This window comes from Podarcis vaucheri (assembly GCF_965113315.1).
Source record: "Podarcis vaucheri genome assembly, chromosome: 10".
Lineage (NCBI taxonomy): Eukaryota > Metazoa > Chordata > Lepidosauria > Squamata > Lacertidae > Podarcis > Podarcis vaucheri.
In genome coordinates this window covers 34,172,668-34,196,657 of record NC_138748.1, presented here as the reverse complement: position 1 = coordinate 34,196,657, position 23,990 = coordinate 34,172,668, and the positions used below count along the sequence as shown (strand labels likewise).

The window sequence follows — 23,990 nt, the reverse complement described above, 5'->3', positions numbered from 1 at the left end:
AAGGCTGTTTTGATATTGTGTTTATGGAGGATTTTGCTAATTTTGTCTGTAGTGCCCTTGATATAAGGAAGGAGGGCCATGCCATTGTTTTCTTCTGTGTCTTGGTTTTTGGGGGGTGTTTCTTTTTGGATTAGCTTCGTAACCCTGTTTTTCTGGTATCCATTGGCGATTAACACATTTGAGAGATTCTGTAACTCAGTTGTCAAGTGGTCTTTGTCAGCCAGGCGTTTGGTTCTGGAGATGAGAGTCTTGGCTACGGAGTTTATTTGTGCAGGGTGGTGGTGTGATTGTGCATGTAAGTAGCGGTTGGTGTGTGTTTTTTTCCGGTAGATAGTGTGTCCTAGGGAGCCATCAGGTTTTTTGTAGATTAGGACGTCAAGAAAGGGGAGTTGGTTGTTGTCTTCTATTTCCATAGTGAATTGTATTTTGGGGTGTAGGCTGTTGAGATGTGTGAGGAAGCTATCTAGTTTTTCTTTCCCGTGTGGCCAAATTACAAAGGTGTCGTCAACATATCTGAGCCAAAGTTTGGGTTTGTGTTCTGACTTGTCTAAAGCATTGGTTTCAGGCGACTTCCGGAGGCGGCGCGAAGCAAGTAATGGCGGTCCTCTTTGCGCTGCGAAGAGGGGCTCCGCAGAAAAGGGTCGTTCGCTGCGGCAAAGCGACGACCCATTAAGAAAAACCACGAGCAGAGTGAGCTCGTGGCCGTGGGATCCGGCGGGCACCAAGAGCGACCCCCGAAACGAAGAAGGGACCCCGTAAGGGGTTTCGGAAGCGCGGAGGGGAAGCGGTGCTGTGGGTTCATCGCTCTTTCTGCGGGAGTGAAGCCGCGCGGCTGTTACTGATGAGCGCCGACCTTTCTTCCTTCTACATTGGATTACAAATCAACTACTCGTGAGTAAGATTTACTCAAAATTGGATTATAAATCTATGAATTTGGCTGAAAGCGGGAGACGAGAAAAAGGAAGTCCGTCTCCCGATGATGCTTAGTGATCAAAGGCAAAGATCTGACAAGCTGGAAGCAGCACAGAGAGGCTTTTAAAGTGAGAGACATCATACGTCTAGAGAAGTTGGAAACTGAAGGAGGCAAGTTACTTTTATTTTCCTGTTATTTTCTGTACTTCATCTGGGGACTTTCTCCTCTGCTAGACTTTTAAAAATCCTAAAGATTCTAAAACCCCCAGTCTCCGGACTTGCAGCGGGACAAAAGGCTATTTTGCGGATACATTTACAAATCTGAAATGGATATTTAGAGGCATTACTGTTGGATACAACTAAACAACTGTACTTTGCACCTTTTAAGAAACTTGTGGTAACATTGTGAGAGCTCTGCCAGAGGGAAAAGGTCTTTTCCAAGGATTACTGTTAATTTACCTAACTGAAGGAACTTTAATGGCGACTGAAACTTTGTTTCTTCTTTCCTGAACTGTAACATTACTCCCTCTAGTGGAGTTTGGGATTTACAACTCTCTGGGAACCAACTTTGCTTTGTCTCTCTGTGGTTTGATTGTTTACTCCAAGGCCTGTCTTTCTCATGAAACTTTAGACAGTTTGACCTTGAATCCAAAGACAGGTGTGGAATGAGCGACAGAGTGAAAACAAGAGCTGCGTCGAAGGCAGGGAAAGGCAAATTGACACAAACAACCCTGTTTTCTCAGGGACGTAGATCTTCAGTTCCTGCTGTTTTACAGACTGCACCCTCACCAACAACTCCAGCTGAAGAAGCTGAACAACCAACAGGTGAGGATATGGCATCTGGAGGATCTAACACTTTGCTAGAGGAAATGCTACAACAATTCGCAATTTTGAATAAAAAAGTGGATGATCAAACTGCAAAAATTGATTTAGCCACATCCTCAATTACCAAACTTTCAGAACAGGTGGCTAAGCACTCACAAGATATTGGTAATTTAAACGACGTAACATCTGAAAATCGAAAATTGGCGGAGGCTGCGATTGGGAAAGCAGAAGCTGCAGCCAAAGGAGTGGAGGAACTGAAAGGAGAGGTTAGGCCGCTCCACAAACATATTACGGACCAGCAGGCCTACCTGTCTTTGGTGGAATTGAGAAACAGGGAAAATAATTTGAGATTACGCTCTATCCCAGAGATTGAGAAAGAGGATTTGACTGGCTTTCTAACGGCAGAATTTTCCAAATTCTGGGGTATAAATCAAGACATAGACTTCAAAATAACGACTGCATTTAGATTGGGAAGAGTTGCCGGGAAGGACAGGCCTAGAGACTGTTTGATCATTTTAAGGACTAAACAGGAGAGAGACAAACTACTTGATTTACATTTTAACAAAGCACTTGTGATCCAGGACAGAAGAGCACAAATTTACAAGGATATTCCTAAACAATTACTAGACCTAAGAGCTAACTACACGGACCTAGCTGGACTATTGAGAGGTAACGGAATACCTTACAGGTGGGAGTTTCCACAAGGCCTTTTATTTAAATACAAAGGAAAGAAGATAAAAATCAAAACGAAAGAGGACAGCCAGAAGTTCCTACACGATCACGGAGAAGACTTACAGAAAGGAGCGGCAGCTATTTGGCCACCACCAGAGTTAGGAAAAGAGTTACCACCCTCGGATTCGGACAAAAAAGAAGACACCCAACAAGAGTAACAACAGATTGACACAAGATGTCTCTGCAGCTGTATAGTTGGAACATTAACGGCGCGAATTCCCCAGAAAAACGCAAAAGGATCTTCCATATCTTAAAGAAAGAGAATTTGGATATAATTTGTTTGCAAGAAACCCATGTGACCAGGCTACACAGGAAGGTGTTAACAAATAAAAGATTAGGCCAAGAATTTATCTCATCAGACAGAGTCAAAAAGAGAGGCGTGGTGATTTACGCCAAAGAGAACCTTTCACCAAAATTTTTGTTTAAAGATGAACAAGGAAGAATCCTGGCTATTGAAATTTCGACCCAAGGAGAAAAAGTTTTGATATTGGGAATCTACGCACCAAATGAGGGGAAATCAGAATTTTATAAGAAGCTACATGAGACACTACTGGACTATCTGGACTATTCCAACATCATTATGATGGGAGATATGAATGGGGTTGTCTCTACTTTGATGGATAAGTCACAGAATCAGAATCTGACTAAAGATGGAAGACTACCAAAAACTTTCTTTGAACTAACTGACAATATGGATTTAATCGATCTATGGAGGACGAGAAACCCCCTAGGTAAAGAAGGAACTTTCTTTTCTGAAGCCCACCTGTCATGGACAAGAATCGACCAAATTTGGACAACTAGAGGGCTGGCACCTAAGACTACAAAAATAGAAATCTGCCCAAAGACTTGCTCCGACCATAACGCTCTGAAAATGGAAATGAGATTTACTACTGCCGATTCCTTCAGATGGAAAATGAATGACAACCTGCTAAGAGATCAAGAGATTGTAAAGAAGGCCCAAAAAGTTTTAAAGGACTACTTTGAAATCAACTTAAATACCTCGGTGGAAAAAAGAACAATCTGGGACGCGAGTAAAGCTGTCATGAGAGGGTTTCTGATACAACAGAATACGATTAAGAAAAAACTCTGGAATGGTAAAAAAGACAAGATATTGGAGAAGATAAGAGACGGTGAGAAAAAACTAAGACTGAATCCAAAATCAAAAGAGACTCTAAGAGAAATTAAATTCCACCAGTCACAATATGCGCAACTGATTAACCAAGAAGTGGAATGGAGAATTAAACAAATGAAACAAAGATCATTTGAGTCGGCAAATAAATGTGGGAAACTGCTAGCTTGGCAGTTGAAAAAGAGACAAAAATTAAATTATGTTACCAATCTAGAAGTTGAAGGAAAGAACATCCAGAAACCCGGAGAAATTAGAAAGTGTTTCCAGAAATATTTTAAAAAATTGTACACACAAGGATCCGAGGATGCAGCCGAGATAGAACAATTTTTGAAAGAAAATGGCCTTCCAGAACTATCTCAAGAGAAGAGATCAATCTTGAATTGTAAAATAACACAACAGGAAATTGAGGATGCCATTCAGAATATGCAGTTAGGCAAATCTCCAGGACCTGATGGACTCACCTCCAAGTATTATAGGACGTTAAAAGACTATTTGATACAACCACTAGAGGAGGTTTGCAACCAGATTATGGGGGGAGGGAAGGCACCAGATACGTGGAAAGAAGCATTCATCACATTGATACCTAAAGTGGAAACTGAAAAGACTCAACTTAAGAACTACCGTCCCATCTCACTCCTAAACGTGGATTACAAAATATTTGCAGATATTTTGGCTAACAGATTTAAAAAAGTACTAAATGAAGTAATTCATAAAGACCAGGCCGGCTTTCTCCCAGGTAGACATTTGTTTGATAATACCAGGAACATTATTGATATCTTGGAACTTTTACAAACAAATATCAACACCAAAGCAGTGTTAATCTTTATAGATGCGGAGAAGGCCTTTGACAACATTTCCTGGAAATTCATGAAGAAAAATTTGGAAGGGATGGGAGTGGGAAGGGGGTTTGAGAATGGAATAGAAGCAATCTATTCAGAACAAAAAGCTAAGTTGATAGTGAACAATGTGGTGACAGAAGAACTTCATATTGAAAAAGGGACACGACAGGGGTGCCCCCTATCCCCTTTATTGTTTATTTCAGTCCTGGAGGTTTTGCTGAACATGATAAGGGAGGATCGGCAGGTACAAGGAATATGGGTCGGAGCGAAACAATATAAACTGAAAGCATTTGCAGATGATCTGGTTTTAACACTACAGGAGCCAGAACCCAGTACAAAAAGAGTTTTGGAACTGATCCAGAAATTTGGTCGGGTGGCGGGTTTTAAGCTGAACAAGCAAAAAACTAAGGTGTTAGGGAAAAATTTGACGGCTATGGAAACAGAAGGGTTCCAGAAAGAGACAGAACTAAATATTGTTAAAAAAGTGAAATACCTGGGAGTTAATCTGTCTTCTAAGAATTTGAATTTATTTAAAGACAACTATGAGAAATGTTGGTTAGAAGTTAAAAAAGATTTAGAAATTTGGTCAAGACTTAAATTATCCTTGTTAGGTCGAATCGCAGCTATAAAGATGAACGTTTTGCCAAAGATGTTGTTTTTGTTTCAGGCCTTGCAGATTGTGGACAGAGTGGAATGCTTTGGAAAGTGGCAGAAGGACATCTCTAGGTTTGTCTGGCAGGGCAAAAAGCCCCGAATAAAGTTTAAAATATTAACTGATGCAAAAGAGAGAGGGGGGTTTGCCCTGCCGGACTTAAGGTTATATTATGAAGCGGCGGCCTTCTGCTGGATGAAAGATTGGATTTTACTAGAAAACACTGATGTCCTAGATCTGGAAGGCTTTAACAATTCGTTAGGTTGGCATGCGTATTTGTGGTATGACAAGGGTAAATCATATGGAATGTTTAAAAACCATATTGTCAGAAAAGCAATATATATGGTCTGGAAAAAATACAAAGACTTATTGGAAAGCAAAACTCCGAGGTGGATTTCACCAATAGAGGCCAAAGCTCGGAAAACAACCAATATGGAGGCATACTGGCCGAAATATTGGGAAATAATAGAAAATATTGGAGGTAATTGGAGACTGCAGAGCTTTGAAAAATTAAAGGATAAGGTGCAAAATTGGCTGCATTATGCCCAAATTAATGAGGTTTTTAAGTTAGATAAAAAAACAGGTTTCCAGGTGGAAAAATCGAAACTTGAGACAGAGTTGCTTGAACCAAAGACCAAGTTATTATCGAGAATGTATAACTTGCTGCTTAAATGGAACACTCAGGATGAGACAGTTAAATCAGCAATGATAAAATGGGCTCAGGACATTGGTTATAATATTATGTCTGAAGACTGGGAAAGGTTATGGACCACCGGTATGAAATTTACTGCATGTAATGCTTTGAAAGAAAACATTATGAAGATGGTATACAGGTGGTACATGACCCCGGTTAAGCTAGCTAAGATATACCATTTGTCCGATAACAAATGCTGGAAATGCAAGGAAGCTGAGGGGACATTCTTTCACCTCTGGTGGACCTGCCCAAGACTGAAGGCCTTCTGGGAAATGATCTACAATGAGTTAAAAAAGGTGTTCAAGTACACCTTTCCCAAGAAACCAGAGGCCTTTCTTCTGGGCATTGTCGGCCAGAAGGTGTCTAAAAAGGATAGAACTTTTTTTATGTATGCTACAACAGCAGCAAGAATTCTAATCGCTAAGCATTGGAAGACCCAAGATTTGCCCACACTGGAGGACTGGCACTCGCAATTGATGAACTACATGGAATTAGCCGAGATGACTGCAAGGATCCGGGACTTGGGAGAAGAAGCAATGGAGGAGGACTGGAAAAAATTTAAAGACTATCTGCAAAAGTATTATAAGTTATATGAAACATAAGATGTCGTATGATTGGGAATCTAGCCCCAGTAACGAAATTTAACTATCTATGAAATTTGATAAGATTTATGAAAGAACCAAGATTTAAATGGGTAAAAATGATATTATGGTATACTTTTAGAGTATATGGTGAGTAAGAGATTTAAATCTAAATTGTAATTGAAAATATAAAGAAATATACGAAATAAGGGTATAATTTGCTGATAAATTTATTGTCAAGAATGCATTATGCGGGGGACGGGGAAAGTCCAATGGAAATTTGAAATAAGTTACTGAAGTGGTCGTGTTTCTTTTCTTTTTTATTTTCTTTCTTCCTATCCCTTTCTTTCTATTCTTTGATTGCTTTGTTATCTCTGTAAAAAATGTAATAAAAAATATTATAAAAAAAAAAATAAAGCATTGGTTTCAAAGTGTTCCATGTACAAATTTGCGATGACCGGTGAGAGGGGTGATCCCATAGGTGCTCCTTCTATCTGTTTGTATCTTTGTCCATTGTGGATGAAGTACGTGTTGGTTAGGCAGTGGTTGGTCAGGTCCAGGATGTATTTGGGGGGGTTGTATTTGTTTTGAATGGCTGTCAAGGCTTCATTAATGGGCACTTGAGTGAAGAGAGATACAACATCGAAGCTCACAAGTAGGTCATCGGGATGTAGGTATTGCTTCTTTATTGTTTCTATGAACTGGAAGGAGTTAGTAACGTGTGAAGCGATGGATTCTGCATAGGGCTGAAGTTGCTTAGCGAGAAATTTAGCGAGATTTTGTAGAGGTGAGCCTATGGAGCTGACTATTGGTCTGAGTGGTGTTCCTTCTTTGTGTATCTTGGGGAGACCGTAGAGTTTGGGGCATCTGGATGATTTTTCTCTGGGGATGATTCTTAGCTGGATTTCTTCACTGATAGGAGAGGCTTTTATTTTGGATTTGGTGGTTTTTTCCAGATAGGTGGTGGGATCTGTTTTTATAGGTTGGTAGGTAGGGTCTTGGAGTAGATTTGATAGTCCCGCCTGCCAGACATCTGGAAATTAGCCCTCCCCACAAAAACCGACACCAGAACCAGAGGCACACAGAACACCGTCACCAATCAACCACACCAGACCCAAACCCAGACCCTCTCCACAGACATATTACAGACTCCATCCAGTAGCCAAACTATAGTGGCACCTCCGGATGCTGCACCCCCCTGCAATCCCTACACAGATCTGGCTGGCACAAGGCACAAAACCACAGCTCGCCCCTATACACGAAGCCAAACCAGAGCACAACTAAATGCAGCACAGCCATCTTCTCAGAAAAACTCTTCACAAGCTCAAGAGGTCAAGACACAAAAGCTTTAGCAACTAATCTACACTTAATGACCCACCCAGTGGTATTCAGAATATCACTCATGAAATCACTCAAGATATCCCTCAAGTAATTAAGGAACAAAAGAAGAAGAGGCACACTAATCTAGGAACTTCCTCTCTGCCCAGAACGTTGGAGGCTATACACCACACCCCTCAACAGTATTTATAGGAACTCAAACACCAGATTCTGCTCTGTTCCAGTAACAAGAAGCCGAAAGCACCAGCCTGAAGATGACGAGTGAGACCTCGTCGAAACGTCGCCCAGACACCCCGACTCTTACACGGGAAGACACCCGAAGACACCAAAACCTGCATATATATATATATATATATATATATATATATATATATATATATATATATGCAGGTTTTGGTGTCTTCGGGTGTCTTCCCGTGTAAGAGTCGGGGTGTCTGTGCGACGTTTCAACGAGGTCTCACTCGTCATCTTCAGGCTGGTGCTTTCGGCTTCTTGTTACTCTGTTCCAGTAACAAGAAGCCGAAATCACCAGCCTGAAGATGACGAGTGAGACCTCGTCGAAACGTCGCACAGACACCCCGACTCTTACACGGGAAGACACCCGAAGACACCAAAACCTGCATTCCTGTACCCGTGAAAATCTACGAAAGCATATATATATATATATATTTGCTTTCGTAGATTTTCACGGGTACAGGAATGCAGGTTTTGGTGTCTTCGGGTGTCTTCCCGTGTAAGAGTCGGGGTGTCTGTGCGACGTTTCGACGAGGTCTCACTCGTCATCTTCAGGCTGGTGCTTTCGGCTTCTTGTTACTGGAACAGAGCAGAGTCTGGTGTTTGAGTTCCTATAAATACTGTTGAGGGGTGTGGTGTATAGCCTCCAACGTTCTGGGCAGAGAGGAAGTTCCTAGATTAGTGTGCCTTTTCTTCTTTTGTTCCTTAATTACTTGAGGGATATCTTGGGTGATTTCATGAGTGATATTCTGAATACCACTGGGTGGGTCATTAAGTGTAGATTAGTTGCTAAAGCATGTGTTGGTGCCTTTTCTTCTTTTGTTCCTTAATTACTTGAGGGATATCTTGGGTGATTTCATGAGTGATATTCTGAATACCACTGGGTGGGTCATTAAGTGTAGATTAGTTGCTAAAGCTTTCGTGTCTTGACCTCTTGAGCTTGTGAAGAGTTTTTCTGAGAAGATGGCTGTGCTGCATTTAGTTGTGCTCTGGCTTGGCTTCGTGTATAGGGGCGAGCTGTGGTTTTGTGCCTTGTGCCAGCCAGATCTGTGTAGGGATTGCAGGGGGGTGCAGCATCCGGAGGTGCCACTATAGTTTGGCTACTGGATGGAGTCTGTAATATGTCTGTGGAGAGGGTCTGGGTTTGGGTCTGGTGTGGTTGATTGGTGATGGCGTTCTGTGTGCCTCTGGTTCTGGTGTCGGTTTTTGTGGGGAGGGCTAATTTCCAGATGTCTGGCAGGCGGGACGTGTCGTCACGCTTGTTCATGTTGTGAGGGTGTTTCTCTATCTCGATGGCTTCCATGATTATTCTCTTGTGGTGATGTTCCATGTTAAAGAGCAATTTGGAATCTGCAAAATTAATTTCGTGTCCTGTTTCTTTCATGTGTTGGAAAAGAGAGGAAGTTTTTTCTTCTTTTTTGACGGCATTCTTGTGTTCTGCGATACGTGCATTTATTCGTCTGTTTGTTTGTCCAATGTACGTGGCTGGGCAGACTTTGCAGGGTATTTCATAGACCCCTTGGTTTTCCAGCTGGATTTTGTCTTTTGGGTTTCTGAGGATATTGGCTATTTTTTGGTTGGTGCAGAAGGCTGTTTTGATATTGTGTTTATGGAGGATTTTGCTGATTTTGTCTGTAGTGCCCTTGATGTAAGGAAGGAGGGCCATGCCATTGTTTTCTTCTGTGTCTTGGTTTTTGGGGGGTGTTTCTTTTTGGATTAGCTTCGTAACCCTGTTTTTCTGGTATCCATTGGCGATTAACACATTTGAGAGATTCTGTAACTCAGTTGTCAAGTGGTCTTTGTCAGCCAGGCGTTTGGTTCTGGAGATGAGAGTCTTGGCTACGGAGTTTATTTGTGCAGGGTGGTGGTGTGATTGTGCATGTAAGTAGCGGTTGGTGTGTGTTTTTTTCCGGTAGATAGTGTGTCCTAGGGAGCCATCAGGTTTTTTGTAGATTAGGACGTCAAGAAAGGGGAGTTGGTTGTTGTCTTCTATTTCCATAGTGAATTGTATTTTGGGGTGTAGGCTGTTGAGATGTGTGAGGAAGCTATCTAGTTTTTCTTTCCCGTGTGGCCAAATTACAAAGGTGTCGTCAACATATCTGAGCCAAAGTTTGGGTTTGTGTTCTGACTTGTCTAAAGCATTGGTTTCAAAGTGTTCCATGTACAAATTTGCGATGACCGGTGAGAGGGGTGATCCCATAGGTGCTCCTTCTATCTGTTTGTATCTTTGTCCATTGTGGATGAAGTACGTGTTGGTTAGGCAGTGGTTGGTCAGGTCCAGGATGTATTTGGGGGGGTTGTATTTGTTTTGAATGGCTGTCAAGGCTTCATTAATGGGCACTTGAGTGAAGAGAGATACAACATCGAAGCTCACAAGTAGGTCATCGGGATGTAGGTATTGCTTCTTTATTGTTTCTATGAACTGGAAGGAGTTAGTAACGTGTGAAGCGATGGATTCTGCATAGGGCTGAAGTTGCTTAGCGAGAAATTTAGCGAGATTTTGTAGAGGTGAGCCTATGGAGCTGACTATTGGTCTGAGTGGTGTTCCTTCTTTGTGTATCTTGGGGAGACCGTAGAGTTTGGGGCATCTGGATGATTTTTCTCTGGGGATGATTCTTAGCTGGATTTCTTCACTGATAGGAGAGGCTTTTATTTTGGATTTGGTGGTTTTTTCCAGATAGGTGGTGGGATCTGTTTTTATAGGTTGGTAGGTAGGGTCTTGGAGTAGATTTGATAGTTTTGCTTGGTAGTCCGATGTGTTCATCACAACAGTGGCGTTGCCTTTGTCTGCTGGGAGAATGATTATGTTGTTGTCTTTCCTCAGGTTGGTGAGTGCTTTCTGTTCTTCTTTGTGTAAATTGCTTCTGGGTGGTTTGCTGGAGCAGAGGATGTTGGTGACTTCAAGTCTGATTTTATTGGCTTCATCTGGGTCGATTTTGGTCAGGCTAGCTTCGACTCCGCATATGATGTTTTCCGTGGGGATGCGTCTCGGGGCGACTGCAAAGTTGAAACCTTTGGAGAGTACTTTGGTTTCAGTTGGGGTGAGGATCCTGTCTGATATGTTATGTACTGTTTGTTTCATGGGTTGTTGTGGAGGGTGGCTGGGCTTCTGGCGTTTCTCTAGTTTGTAGAGTTTGTTGGTGTGTCTGTCTGTCTTATGTGAGGTCTCAGTTTCAGCTCTCCAGACGGCTAGTTGTTTGCATTTGTCCCAGAGTGCAGGGTGGATTTTGTTACATAGTTTGAGGTGAAGAGTGAGCAGATCTTTGTTGGTTTGGTTTAGTAGGTATCTTTTCTTATGTATTTCGTTTCTGATTAGGGATAGTTCAGTTCGTTTCAGGATCCTTTCGGTAGCTGGGGTTTTAGAGTGGAATTTAAGTTGGAAGCATGTGGGAGTTAAGTTGTTGTCTCGGCAGTTGCGTAGGAACAGGAGATCACATAAGATGGTGGCTCTTCGGATTTCTAGTTTCTCGTAGGTTCTTGTCAGCTGGAAGGTTTCCTCCCCGTAGAGGTGAGATATTTGCTTTCGTAGATTTTCACGGGTACAGGAATGCAGGTTTTGGTGTCTTCGGGTGTCTTCCCGTGTAAGAGTCGGGGTGTCTGTGCGACGTTTCGACGAGGTCTCACTCGTCATCTTCAGGCTGGTGCTTTCGGCTTCTTGTTACTGGAACAGAGCAGAGTCTGGTGTTTGAGTTCCTATAAATACTGTTGAGGGGCCAATATCCTCAGAAACCCAAAAGACAAAATCCAGCTGGAAAACCAAGGGGTCTATGAAATACCCTGCAAAGTCTGCCCAGCCACGTACATTGGACAAACAAACAGACGAATAAATGCACGTATCGCAGAACACAAGAATGCCGTCAAAAAAGAAGAAAAAACTTCCTCTCTTTTCCAACACATGAAAGAAACAGGACACGAAATTAATTTTGCAGATTCCAAATTGCTCTTTAACATGGAACATCACCACAAGAGAATAATCATGGAAGCCATCGAGATAGAGAAACACCCTCACAACATGAACAAGCGTGACGACACGTCCCGCCTGCCAGACATCTGGAAATTAGCCCTCCCCACAAAAACCGACACCAGAACCAGAGGCACACAGAACGCCATCACCAATCAACCACACCAGACCCAAACCCAGACCCTCTCCACAGACATATTACAGACTCCATCCAGTAGCCAAACTATAGTGGCACCTCCGGATGCTGCACCCCCCTGCAATCCCTACACAGATCTGGCTGGCACAAGGCACAAAACCACAGCTCGCCCCTATACACGAAGCCAAGCCAGAGCACAACTAAATGCAGCACAGCCATCTTCTCAGAAAAACTCTTCACAAGCTCAAGAGGTCAAGACACGAAAGCTTTAGCAACTAATCTACACTTAATGACCCACCCAGTGGTATTCAGAATATCACTCATGAAATCACCCAAGATATCCCTCAAGTAATTAAGGAACAAAAGAAGAAAAGGCACCAACACATGCTTTAGCAACTAATCTACACTTAATGACCCACCCAGTGGTATTCAGAATATCACTCATGAAATCACCCAAGATATCCCTCAAGTAATTAAGGAACAAAAGAAGAAAAGGCACACTAATCTAGGAACTTCCTCTCTGCCCAGAACGTTGGAGGCTATACACCACACCCCTCAACAGTATTTATAGGAACTCAAACACCAGACTCTGCTCTGTTCCAGTAACAAGAAGCCGAAAGCACCAGCCTGAAGATGACGAGTGAGACCTCGTCGAAACGTCGCACAGACACCCCGACTCTTACACGGGAAGACACCCGAAGACACCAAAACCTGCATATATATATATATATATATATATATATGTTTGAATATGTAATGGCTTGTAGAATGGAATGGTAAGAAGGTCAGTTTGAATTCTAGGGGTTTTTTGCATAGACTAAAATGGAACAAAATGAGTTTTAATTATTTTTTGCATTAAATTGAAAAAGAAAGCAATAATCAACAGCAGTGTATTAACTCTACAGCATTTCATTCATTAACAGCCCTAAAGGAATGGAGCAAAAAAAGGGGGGGTTGAATGTCAGCATATTTTAGGTTATCCTGTATAATTTAATGAAGAAGCTGCAAACAAGTATATGAATAAATTCACTTTAGTAAATTCAGTTAGGAAGGATTGGAGAATGTTATTATCAAAAGAGCAGTCTTGCGCTTGAGCCATTATATTTAACACATATAGATACCTTCACTGACTTCAGTGGCAAAATTCAAAATTGGCATCATGAAGTTAAGACAGGTTAAGATTATTCATGTGATTGCTTGATAATATATTAAAAAAAACATTATTTGCATGTGTGTAAAAGATCAGATTTTGAAAACTGTCTTCTTTTTGTAATGGTGAAAAATAATGTCCACCTGCTATCAAACTGCTTTCAGAGTTAGTTTGCATGTATGAATTACATATCCTGGTGTACAAAATGGAAAGGACTTGAAATTATATAACCTATGTATTTCGTTTTCGAGAACTCACCAAACGCAGTTTGATCAGGAGTGTTCAAGCACTCCTTTATCGTGGAAGATATGTGTTCCCCATTTCAGCCAGGTGACGTATTCTACTTTCCCCCTCTGCAACAGCCACTGCAGGAGGTGCTATGTACCAGAAAGTTCTGGGCCTTATCAAATGGCCAGCTATTGATTTGACAAAACAATACTGTATATAATAACACTTCTTCCATGACGTAAGAACCTCCCCCCTCTTCCAGTAACCATTCACACCTGAAGCCCTCAAATGACTAAGTGAAAGTTTTGGAAAAGCCCAACATGTGTATTTCAAATCCAGCTCGTACAACAAAGTGAATATGGAGTCCATCTCTCATTGTACTGCTTAATTACTTTCCACAGAAGTCAGTGTTAATTTGGCAGGAAATAGTTGTTCTTTCTCTAAGCGATATCCTGAGCAAACATACATATGCAATGGTTTATAATACAACTGAATAATAATGGGTTTTCTATGCAGTTTGAGTAATGCTGAAAAATAAAGTTGAAAGGGTTTTGTCCTTATGTTGGACATTCATGAGTGACTGGCCACCTACCAGGGATGCTGTAAAAGTGGTTTTCCTGCATTTGCAGAGGGTTAGACCTTTGAGGTCCCTTCTAACACGATGATTCTGTGAATTCAGCAAGAGAGTTCATGGCCAGGGGAGCCCATTTTTCTCAACAAGGGAAATAACATTTTCTCTGAGGTCTGAACAGTTCAACAGTGCTTACGGACAAATAAAGGCAGCTAAAGTACTGTATATTTGATGTGATTTACCACAGGCTAACTGCATCTGAGCATAACTGTGTCTGTGGTGCTGCTAGGTAACACCATATGCTTTAATAGATTTGTGATGGTCTTTTAGGCATGAACTCCTGGAGGAAGCTCGGAGGAAGGGCTTGCCTTTTGCACAGTGGGATGGGCCCACAGTGGTTGCATGGCTAGAGGTAAGTGCTAGGAAATCTTCTGACAACGTGGCCATACCTGATTGTACCTTAATGTTATGAATCATTTAAGATCTAATACAGGTTTGGCATTCCTAAAGGAGAAACAAAAGCAGCACTAATTCATTCATTTTACTGAGAGTCTCCCAGAATGCTTTATACTGCGTTCCAGCACAAAACAGCAAGTTCTCCAGCTGTCCTCTTATAGAAGCAGAGAATGGCCAAACCTTTCTAAAAATACACATTAATCTAAACAAATATGAGGATCTGTGATGAATGGTGATCTTTTCAACCCAACCCATTAAGAAACCAGCATTTCTCAATTTTTTACTTGTAGCTTCTTTGCTTGTTGTTGCATTCAGATTTTGGATCAAATTAAGAGTGGATTTGCATGTCAACCTACTACACCAACACCTGTGGTTTTTGTACCCATGGTGCTCCCCCTCATACACGTGAGAGCACTTGTATGAACAGGCAGTCACCTACAATTTCTGGTAAATTGTTGAGCTAATATGCTGCTCTAAAGAAGCAGCTATGCTTCTCCTGATACAGGTCCTTAGAACTAGCAAAAGACCTATAGGTATAACAGGCAATGAGAACCACCAAGCCTATAATCCCTTGATGGTTCTCCAGTCCCTTCCTTCCTCTGGTTTGTTTTCTCATTCCTTATCCTTGTTTTCTCTGCCACTTGTCTCGTGATACCATTGGCTGATCTGCTTTGATGACATACTGAATCCTTGAAGCTGCCACTAGCTTGTCAGATTTGATGTCACAGAGGGGCTAGTCCTACTTTTGCCAAGTGTACTGACAGTTTAGCGTGTCACTGCAGACTGTGATTTATTGTTTTCCAGTGTGGGCATATGAAATATTAAGAATTCAGAGACATGATTAAGATAAGATCAACCAGATTCAGCAGTTGTTGATAAACCTGCTGTGCTGCATTAGTTTCTAAACGCTTTTTCTTATTTTTCTTAAAGTTTTATTACAAATAACAAGCAACACCATATCCCACACTGTAAACAATGATCCTCAGTTCTATTAAATGAAAAGTTGCTTTCTGAGTTGAATCGCTCTGGCTTCTGAACCTCCCTGCGATATTTAAAATCTGAATACATCAGTAAAGATAGTGGAGTGTTCAGCATTAATAAACCCCACTTTCTTGAGTACAATCACTATAAATCTGTTTGTTCTTTAAAAAGCAAGCCATTTAGAAAAGCTAAAGTTTGCTCTTCCTTCGATGTTAAAAACAGATGGTGTGTTTCAGTCCATAATGTGCAGGATTATTACTGTTGAAGTGAGATTCATGCACTTGTATTTCAAAGGTAGAAGCACTGAGCGTGTTTGATGAAGCAGAACTCCCCAATAAGCTTCAGTATTCAGACATATGTTCTCCTACTTGGTTTACAAGTTGTGAGAGAGAAAGTGTGTCTTGGGCTATTAGGATTTTTTAATGGGGAGGGAACAACTTGATTCAAATGATACAAAACAAAGGTGCTGTATTTAAGTGTGTAAAATGTACAGGTTTTTTAAAAAAGGAAAAGTGCAGATAATCATAGGATCTGAAAGCAGCAGCTTCATTCCACTCATTTTCTGTGAAGGAAGCCTAAATTATTAAGAAGGCTTAGCTGAAAGATGGGAACCAAAAGTGTATTGATGTAAGAGGAAGTTTTGCAGCTAAAGGCTAAAATGTGGCTTTGCCCTAGACTATTTGAGTATTATGTTGATTTTACCCCTAGAGTTATAATCTACCCCAGGTGAAAAGCTTTCTTCTTCTGGATGGGAAACAAGAGGAGCAGGGAAGTGGCCAATGCCTGATTTATGTTTAAACTAAACCAGCTATAGCTTAGGGACCCACTCTCTTGGGGGCCCCAAAAATTAAAGGAAAAAAAAACTGGATGTAAATTTCCAAAATATAAGATAAAAAAACAAATAAAATGGCTTTAGATACCTATTAGGTCCATCGATTACCATATAGCATACATTCAACACAAAAAACAGCAAAAATTTGTTGTTGACAAAGGACAGCTGGACATATAAAGGGCCCCATTACCTTTAGTAGCTTAGGGGTTCATCAGACCTAAATCCGGTTCTGGGGGTGGCATTTGTTTCCAAGAATGACAGCACTGTTGTTGAAACTGAATTTTAAAATCATTTCACTCAGTGGCGTCACAACGGGGTGGGGGTGGGGGCAATACGCCCCGGGTTCCATGCCTGCGGGGGTGACAAGAAGTTACCCCATGGGGCTTGTGGTGGCGTGAACAGCCATCGTGCCACCGCAGCCGCCTTTGGAGGATCCTTCGTTCGTGGCTGCAGCCGCGAGCAGAGGATCCCGGCGCCGGCAGCAAACCACTGAGTACAGTGCATGTGCATTGTTGCACGCATGCGCTGTATGTAGCAACGCCGCACATGCACTGTATAGCAGTTTGCTGCTGGCGCCGCTGCAGCGCCGCTCCAGAGCTCCATCCTCTGTTCGTGGCTGGTGCGGCACCGGAGGCATCTCAGCACCATCCGTACAGCGCTGGAGTGGCACCGGCGGCAAACCACTATACAGCGCATGTTTGGCATTGCTACGTACAGCGCATGTGTCATACATAGCGATGCTGCACCTGCGCCCTACGTCGAAGGTGTCACAATGCCTTCCTTTGCCTCTGATTTCACTACACCTGAATTGCATGTAAGCTATGATAAAGCCAGAGGTTTTGAAGCAAAGGATTATAGAATGAAAGGCAGTTTCAGAGGGTGAAAAATGTTCCATTAAAACTTCCCCAACCTTACCTGTTTTGCACCAGTTCACTCCTGTTCAGAGTCTCTATCGGTGACATGCTTTGGTTGGAAAAATAACTGTATTTCTTCCTAGTAACAAAAAGGAAATCGAACCACGCTTGAGTGTGTGACCGTTAACACTGTCACTAGGGAAAGGACTGTATTAAAGAAAAGAAAGAAATTGCCACTGAAACGGCAGCCACTTGGGACTAATAAAGAGGTTCACAACAGAGCATTGCCCTGAATGCCAGAAACAGGGACAGGTGACAGTGTGCTTTTGCAGCCCTGTCAAACGCAAACAACAAGCACCCCATATTTGCAGTATGCACACCCCATTTCAGCTCCAGGCATAAAACTTCAGCAATCAGATTTGCGACTTTTGATGCTCACTGTTGTTTCCCACTCTCCACCCCACCCCCTCTCAACAGTTGTGGCTGGGAATGCCCGCCTGGTATGTTGCTGCTTGCCGTGCAAATGTGAAAAGCGGTGCCATTATGTCTGCCTTGTCCGATACTGAAATTCAGAGGGAAATTGGAATCAGCAACCCTCTTCATCGCCTAAAACTCCGTCTGGCAATCCAGGAGATGGTATCACTCACAAGCCCATCGGCCCCTCCGACATCTAGAACGGTGAGTCACGTTCCTCTCTCACTCACCTAGAATTCCGTGGTGCACTGCCTGAGCATGGAAGTTAGCCAGTTAGACCTCTCCTTTCTCAGCAAGGCTTGTTTGTCTTATTTGCTTGATAGTTTTATCTTTAGTAATGCTTTCTGCCAATTTACCCAAGGCACGTGGGTGGCGCTGTGGGTAAAACCTCAGCGCCTAGGACTTGCCAATCGACAGGTCAGTGGTTTGAATCCCCGCAGCGGGGTGCGCTCCCGTTGCTCGGTCCCAGCGCCTGCCAACCTAGCAGTTTGAAAGTACCCCTAAGTGCAAGTAGATAAATAGGGACCACTTACTAGCGGGAAGTTAAACGGCGTTTCCGTGTGCTGCGCTGGCTCGCCAGATGCAGCTTGTCACGCTGGCCACGTGACCTGGAAGTGTCTTCGGACAGCACTGGCCCCCGGCCTCTTGAGTGACATGGGCGCACAACCCTAGAGTTGGACACGACTGGCCCGTATGGGCAGGGGTACCTTTACCTTTACCTTTTAGACTTTAAGCTAACGAACATGTAATTTCTTGGTTTCCTTTTAAACTCTTCTTACCATGCAAGGAGACAGCAAAAATCATGACATGAGAACATGCAGGAGGTAATGTTTTGGGATTTGATTTCCATTTCCCCACTATTTTTCCAATGGAAATAACTTCAGCCATTCCCAGATTGGATCTCTGGTTCTTTCTCATTCCCAAGTGATCGCTGCTAACCCTTCAGGGGTTTGCATTAGTTGTAAAAATGACTGTCAGCAGGTAGACATAGCACAAAGAGATGCTTTCGCTGATATTCAACAGGAGTTGGCGGGCAAGCGTCCCCATGTCCTAAAAGGCATTTGCTGAGGGAGTCATCTGGTGTGTAAGGAACACATTTCCTGTGAAAGTGGCTTTAGCCATGGGCAACCTTTGTTTGGGGGGGGGCAAAGCAGTATGAAGGCACCTGGGCTAGTCAGACTAGCAAGCAGCATCAGCACAAAGTCACAATGGCCAGTGTCTCCTTAGGCAGGCAGCAGCAATAGTGAGGGCACACAATATTTCTCTCCCACTGAAGTAGGCATGTGTGGCCACAAGTGTCTCTCTCCTGTTGAGCTGGGCAGAAGCAGAGGCCTCTGTCGTCTCACTGAACTATACAGAGATGCCTCAGCAGAGAAGTATGGTTTTTCTCTCCCCCTTTTTTGGTAAGTCCTGCTTCTGGCCATAGTTCAAATTATATTTGGGAGCAGCTTCACCTATGAATTTTCCCTACACAGGTGTACAAATTTGTAGGAGAAACTCCATGCATCTAAAAGGTGTGCATGTATCTGTTTTGTGGAGGCATATTGAGAAATCATGATTGCCATGATCCCCAGTGAATTCCATGTGACAAAATAAGGTGAGGGTTACAGATTGGTACATTTGTCTAAGAAATGCATCAGTCCAAAGGTATAGCCAAAGATTAGAACACTAATATAAGATGTGAACCAAGGGCCAATTTTCTGAATTTATTCTTGGAAGAAAAGGAATTATACTTGCAAAAGTGCCAAGATGTTGAATACTTTTTTAAAAAATGTAGAAATTGCTGGTTCAGTGGGGGCTATTCTTTTCTAGATATGATTTTCAAAAAAGAATGAATATGGGCTTACCAACCCTTTTAGCTTTCTTTGATATATTGCCTGAAGAAGCAACCCTTGAACTGCGCTTTGAATTTTGCATTGCACAAAATGTTAAGGGCAACATCTGAGAGCTAGCAAAACAAAACAAGAAACTGTGTGTGTGTGTGTGTGTGTGTGTGTGTGTGTGTGTAGGCAATGTCTTCTTTTTTTCTCCATTCTAGAATAGCCATTTGATGACCCCATGTTCCCTGTTTGCCTCCTAAATGGTTATTTTTAAAAAATTAGCGCCCCAACCTAGACCTACAGACTTCAATCTGTGCTTTCCATTTCATGAGGTTTATCATATTAGTTAAAAGGTTTATCATATTAGAAATGCCCTGTGCATATGTATGTAGCCTTTTGGTCTCCAAAGACCTGAAATAGCATACCTGTCTGCTGAAATAAGCACCACTACAACATGTTCTATGAGAAGTAGTAACAGTTGTGTTTGGAAATGGCAATCGTACTAGTATTCCTTAATACGCATTTAATGGAATTCAGGGGATCACCTCCATATCATTTTTCAAAGTGGAGGAAGATGAAAAGCAGCTGTCTGAAGTTGTTTCTAGCTGCTGCTCAACTGAGGCAAGGACATGGTTGTGCTCATTGTGATGCTGTATGCTGTTAACTTACAGTGTTGCTGCCTTTCTTCTTTAACACTGCTTACCTAATGCGGATTCTACCTGCCTCCCTGTGGGCATTGGCAATAGCCCTCAGGCAATGTTTGGGTGACCCATGAAGAAATGGAAACTCTTGCTGCTCCAGCTAAAACGGTTAGTTTCAACAACAGCGTTTCATATTTACTTCAATGTCAAAGTGTGGATTTTACAGTTATCACTATATGTGAATAAGCTATAGAACAGCTGAATATTGTTTTACACAATATTTATTTGAGTTTTAAGCTATGTACGCTGAATATTCCGTATATACAAGAAGGTCACTGTACAGTTAATGAGTCCGATAATTCATGCCAAAATAAATAAAAACAATAAATGGAGGTGCTTCTGAAGAAATGGTCTGGCTTTTCACCAGTTGTCCAGTGCAGCCTGTGTATATTTAGTCAGAAGTAAGTCCAAACTGTACATAAGGTTGTAGCAATAATCACAATTTTGAATTGTGTTTCTATTAGTTTGTTCATTTCATTTTCTTGGTGCAGCAATTATTGCTGTTTGTTTAACTAGGCTAGACTGGAAATAATTCTCTGTAGTGATATATATTGTCTGAAACAGTCCTTGTGAAAATGTGCATTGACGACAGGTTGTTATGACAACATTGTGCCCGCATTGCTGATGCAGTAACATGCTTTGTGGCATAGTGCTAATCCCAGAGGTATGATGGCAGACTGTATACTTAGGACAAATTCACACCATATATTTAAAGCACTATGGTACCAGTCATGGCTTCCCCCAAGGAATCCTCAGAGTTGCAATTTCCTAAGGGTGCTGAGAATGGTTATTAGGAGACCCACCTGTTCCCCTCACAGAGCTACAATTCTGAGAGTTCCCTGCAAAGAGAGGTTGACTGTCCATACTGTCAGCTCAGAATTGGCTACCTCTGTCTCATATTCCACCATTAAGTCTGTCCTTATGCATACCTATTTCCATTACATGAATAAATCTTCCCAGTTATATTTACACATCCCCCCTCTCCCTGCCAAATATGAAAGCAATTAAGCTTTGAAAGCAACGATAGACAAAATGAGATTCAAACTGTTCCCATATCAGCTGTTTTGTGTGACCATGTGGGACATTTCTGTCAGTTCAGTAAATTCCCTCAAAATGTGTGCATTCCTCACCGTTTAGATGGGCCAGTGCTCATGAGATGTAGTAGGGTAGAGCATGAAACTGCTTCTTATCTCACTTTTAATTTTATTAAGAGTATTTTGTTAGCCAGCAGTTAACCCTGCTGTAGGTTGACTTCATTACCCTTCTGTTTGAAACGCACAATTGATGTAAGGCGCTGTATCGGTTGTTTTGCTTTTTTTAACTCATGCTGTATTTCTTTTTGTGTCATTAACCCACTTTACTAACGGCTGTCCTCAACACTGCAGAAAGAGAATGAGGAAGGCAGCTGGGCTCAGGTAGGAACCTTTTCCAGTGTGACTAACAATAGCTCAACATCTGGCACTAGGGAGCTGTCAGCCCCTTCCACAGAAGAGTTCAGTGCTTGCTCTTCATATTTATTTAAGTATTAGAAGCCAGGGGTATTTTAATGGTCTTGTTCTTTTTTCTCTTTTTGTTAAGACAAGCTGGTTTTGTGCTGCTAATTATAACCGAGCCCCAGGCAAAAGCTTCAGTGTGCCTTAAAGGGTTAACCTACACTGAATGGACTTCTCTCACTCAAGAATTAATCCCCCCCCCTTTACTGCAAGACAGGCAATCCAAGATGCTTGGGGCAAGTGATGAGAGAATTGCCTCCTTGGGAATATGGATGGGGGCTTGATCGCCTGTCCTGGAGTGGGGAACTTCTGGACTGTGGGCCTGACCTACCTATAACAAGGGTAGTGAATTTTGTGGAAAAGCTGGCAAAGGGACCTCCTGGAGAAGAAAACCCACTTTTCCGCAAAGTTCACTACCCTTGTTAATAGGCAGTGGCTTGTGGGTTCTCTTCAGTGCTGACATCTGAATGAGAAGGGTCTGCAATACATGCCTGCTAGAATCTGAAACTTTTGAAGGCCACATTATACCAGCCACATGAAGGCCAACTGAAATGATTTTTCCATGGCAGTTCCACAAAACTAAAATAACACCATTTCATCTCTCAAGATAATTTTATTAGGATTAGATATAAATCCATTGTATATACTTTGCTAGCCTATTACTTACATGCCAAACCTTGTTTTGGCTGAGGTTTCAGAAGCTTCTGAAAATTTTGATTTCTGATATAGATGGTAGGAATCACTCGTCATCATAGGATGCCTTTCTCCTGTGACCAGAAAGGGCCCTCATGGATAATATTGCTTTATATTTCCTTATTTCTTCTGTGCACCTGTTTGCTAGACTAGGAATGCTGATTGTTGATTAGAGCTGATCAAATGATATTATGGCATACATAGAGTACTACCTAATATTACTAATGAAACTGGAACATCAAGAGAAGTGCAATTGTTCTATACTATGGACACTAGTAATATATTTTCTTATTCTTCACTACCTTCCACCCCAGACTCTTGCTTATGGTGACATGAATCATGAATGGATTGGTAATGAATGGCTTCCTAGTCTGGGATTGCCACAGTATCGAAGTTACTTCATGGAGTGTTTGGTAGATGCAAGGATGTTAGATCACCTGACAAAAAAAGATCTCCGGGTACACTTAAAAATGGTGGATAGCTTTCATCGGTGAGTTAGCACAGTATCTTCATTTATTTATTAATTATTAAAACTATGTTTATGCTACTTTTAAACCAGAAATAAAAGTGCTGATATTACCAAAGCCAAATGTTTATATCTGGGGAAAAGATATACGATTCCCCCCGCAGATATATAAATCATTTCTACAGTTTGTCTCATGTGAACAGAAAGAAGATGTTTACAGTATTTATAAAATGTTTTAAGTGGAGCTTTTCAAATGCACAAAATCTTCCAATTTGTTTACTTTCACTGCAACTTGCCTTATAATGTCCTTTTCCCCACCTTATACAACAGAACAAGTCTGCAGTATGGAATCATGTGTTTAAAGAAACTGAATTATGACAGACAAGAACTAGAAAGGAGAAGAGAAGCAAGTCAGCATGAAATAAAAGGTAATACTTTACTGAAGGAGGATATCTTTAATGCTTGTCTTCTGAATTTTTATTCTATTGGACTCAATAGCCCCAATGTAGTTATATGAACAAGTTCTTTCAGGCTCAGAATGGGCTTGTCTAAAATGAAATAATTCCTTGAGGCTAAGCAAGAAATTAAACGTTTATTCATTATTAGATGGAATTAGCATAGACTTATCAGCACATTTCAAGGAAATGTAGCCATTGTACAAATTAACGGGAATTTTAAAACACAATATATCTGAACAATGCAACATTTAATTACAAGTCTCTTGAAATTTCCTCTTATTGTATTGCTGTTTTTTGGATTTGAAAAGTCCATATAATGAAATTCCTATATAAATTTAGAACTGGTTCAGCTCAGCCCTCCATGCGTTCTTGCACTTCTGAAAGTTCAGTCCTTGGGGAAATGCTTTTCTCCCTCCTTTTCATAGATGTGTTGGTATGGAGTAATGACAGAGTCATACGCTGGATACAAGCAATTGGATTGCGAGAATATGCAAACAATGTGTTAGAAAGTGGGGTGCATGGATCGCTCATAGCTCTGGATGATAACTTCGATTACAGCAGCTTGGCTTTGTTATTGCAGATTCCAACACAGAATACACAGGCAAGTAAACTACATTGCTAATTGTAATTATTTCCCATGGATTTTAACTTTTTTTTAAAAAAATGCTTCATTTGTTTGATTTGGTTAACCATAGGCACGGCAGATCCTTGAGAGAGAATACAACAATCTGTTAGCACTAGGAACAGATAGACGACTTGATGAAGTAAGTAATTTTATTT

At 41.6% G+C, this 23,990-nt stretch overlaps 1 protein-coding gene across 12 annotated transcripts in view; it reads left to right on the top strand.

Moving 5' to 3' along the window:
* PPFIA2 (PTPRF interacting protein alpha 2) overlaps positions 1-23,990 on the top strand; it is a 298,064-nt gene that overhangs the window by 264,727 nt on the left and 9,347 nt on the right. For all 12 annotated transcript variants that reach the window (XM_082240942.1, XM_082240945.1, XM_082240943.1 and 9 more), the window contains 8 exons: positions 14,313-14,394; positions 17,583-17,783; positions 20,146-20,208; positions 21,486-21,515; positions 22,601-22,776; positions 23,083-23,180; positions 23,636-23,811; positions 23,906-23,974. In XM_082240942.1, the coding sequence (XP_082097068.1) occupies positions 14,313-14,394; positions 17,583-17,783; positions 20,146-20,208; positions 21,486-21,515; positions 22,601-22,776; positions 23,083-23,180; positions 23,636-23,811; positions 23,906-23,974 (895 nt within the window). The remainder of the gene's footprint in view (positions 1-14,312; positions 14,395-17,582; positions 17,784-20,145; positions 20,209-21,485; positions 21,516-22,600; positions 22,777-23,082; positions 23,181-23,635; positions 23,812-23,905; positions 23,975-23,990) is intronic.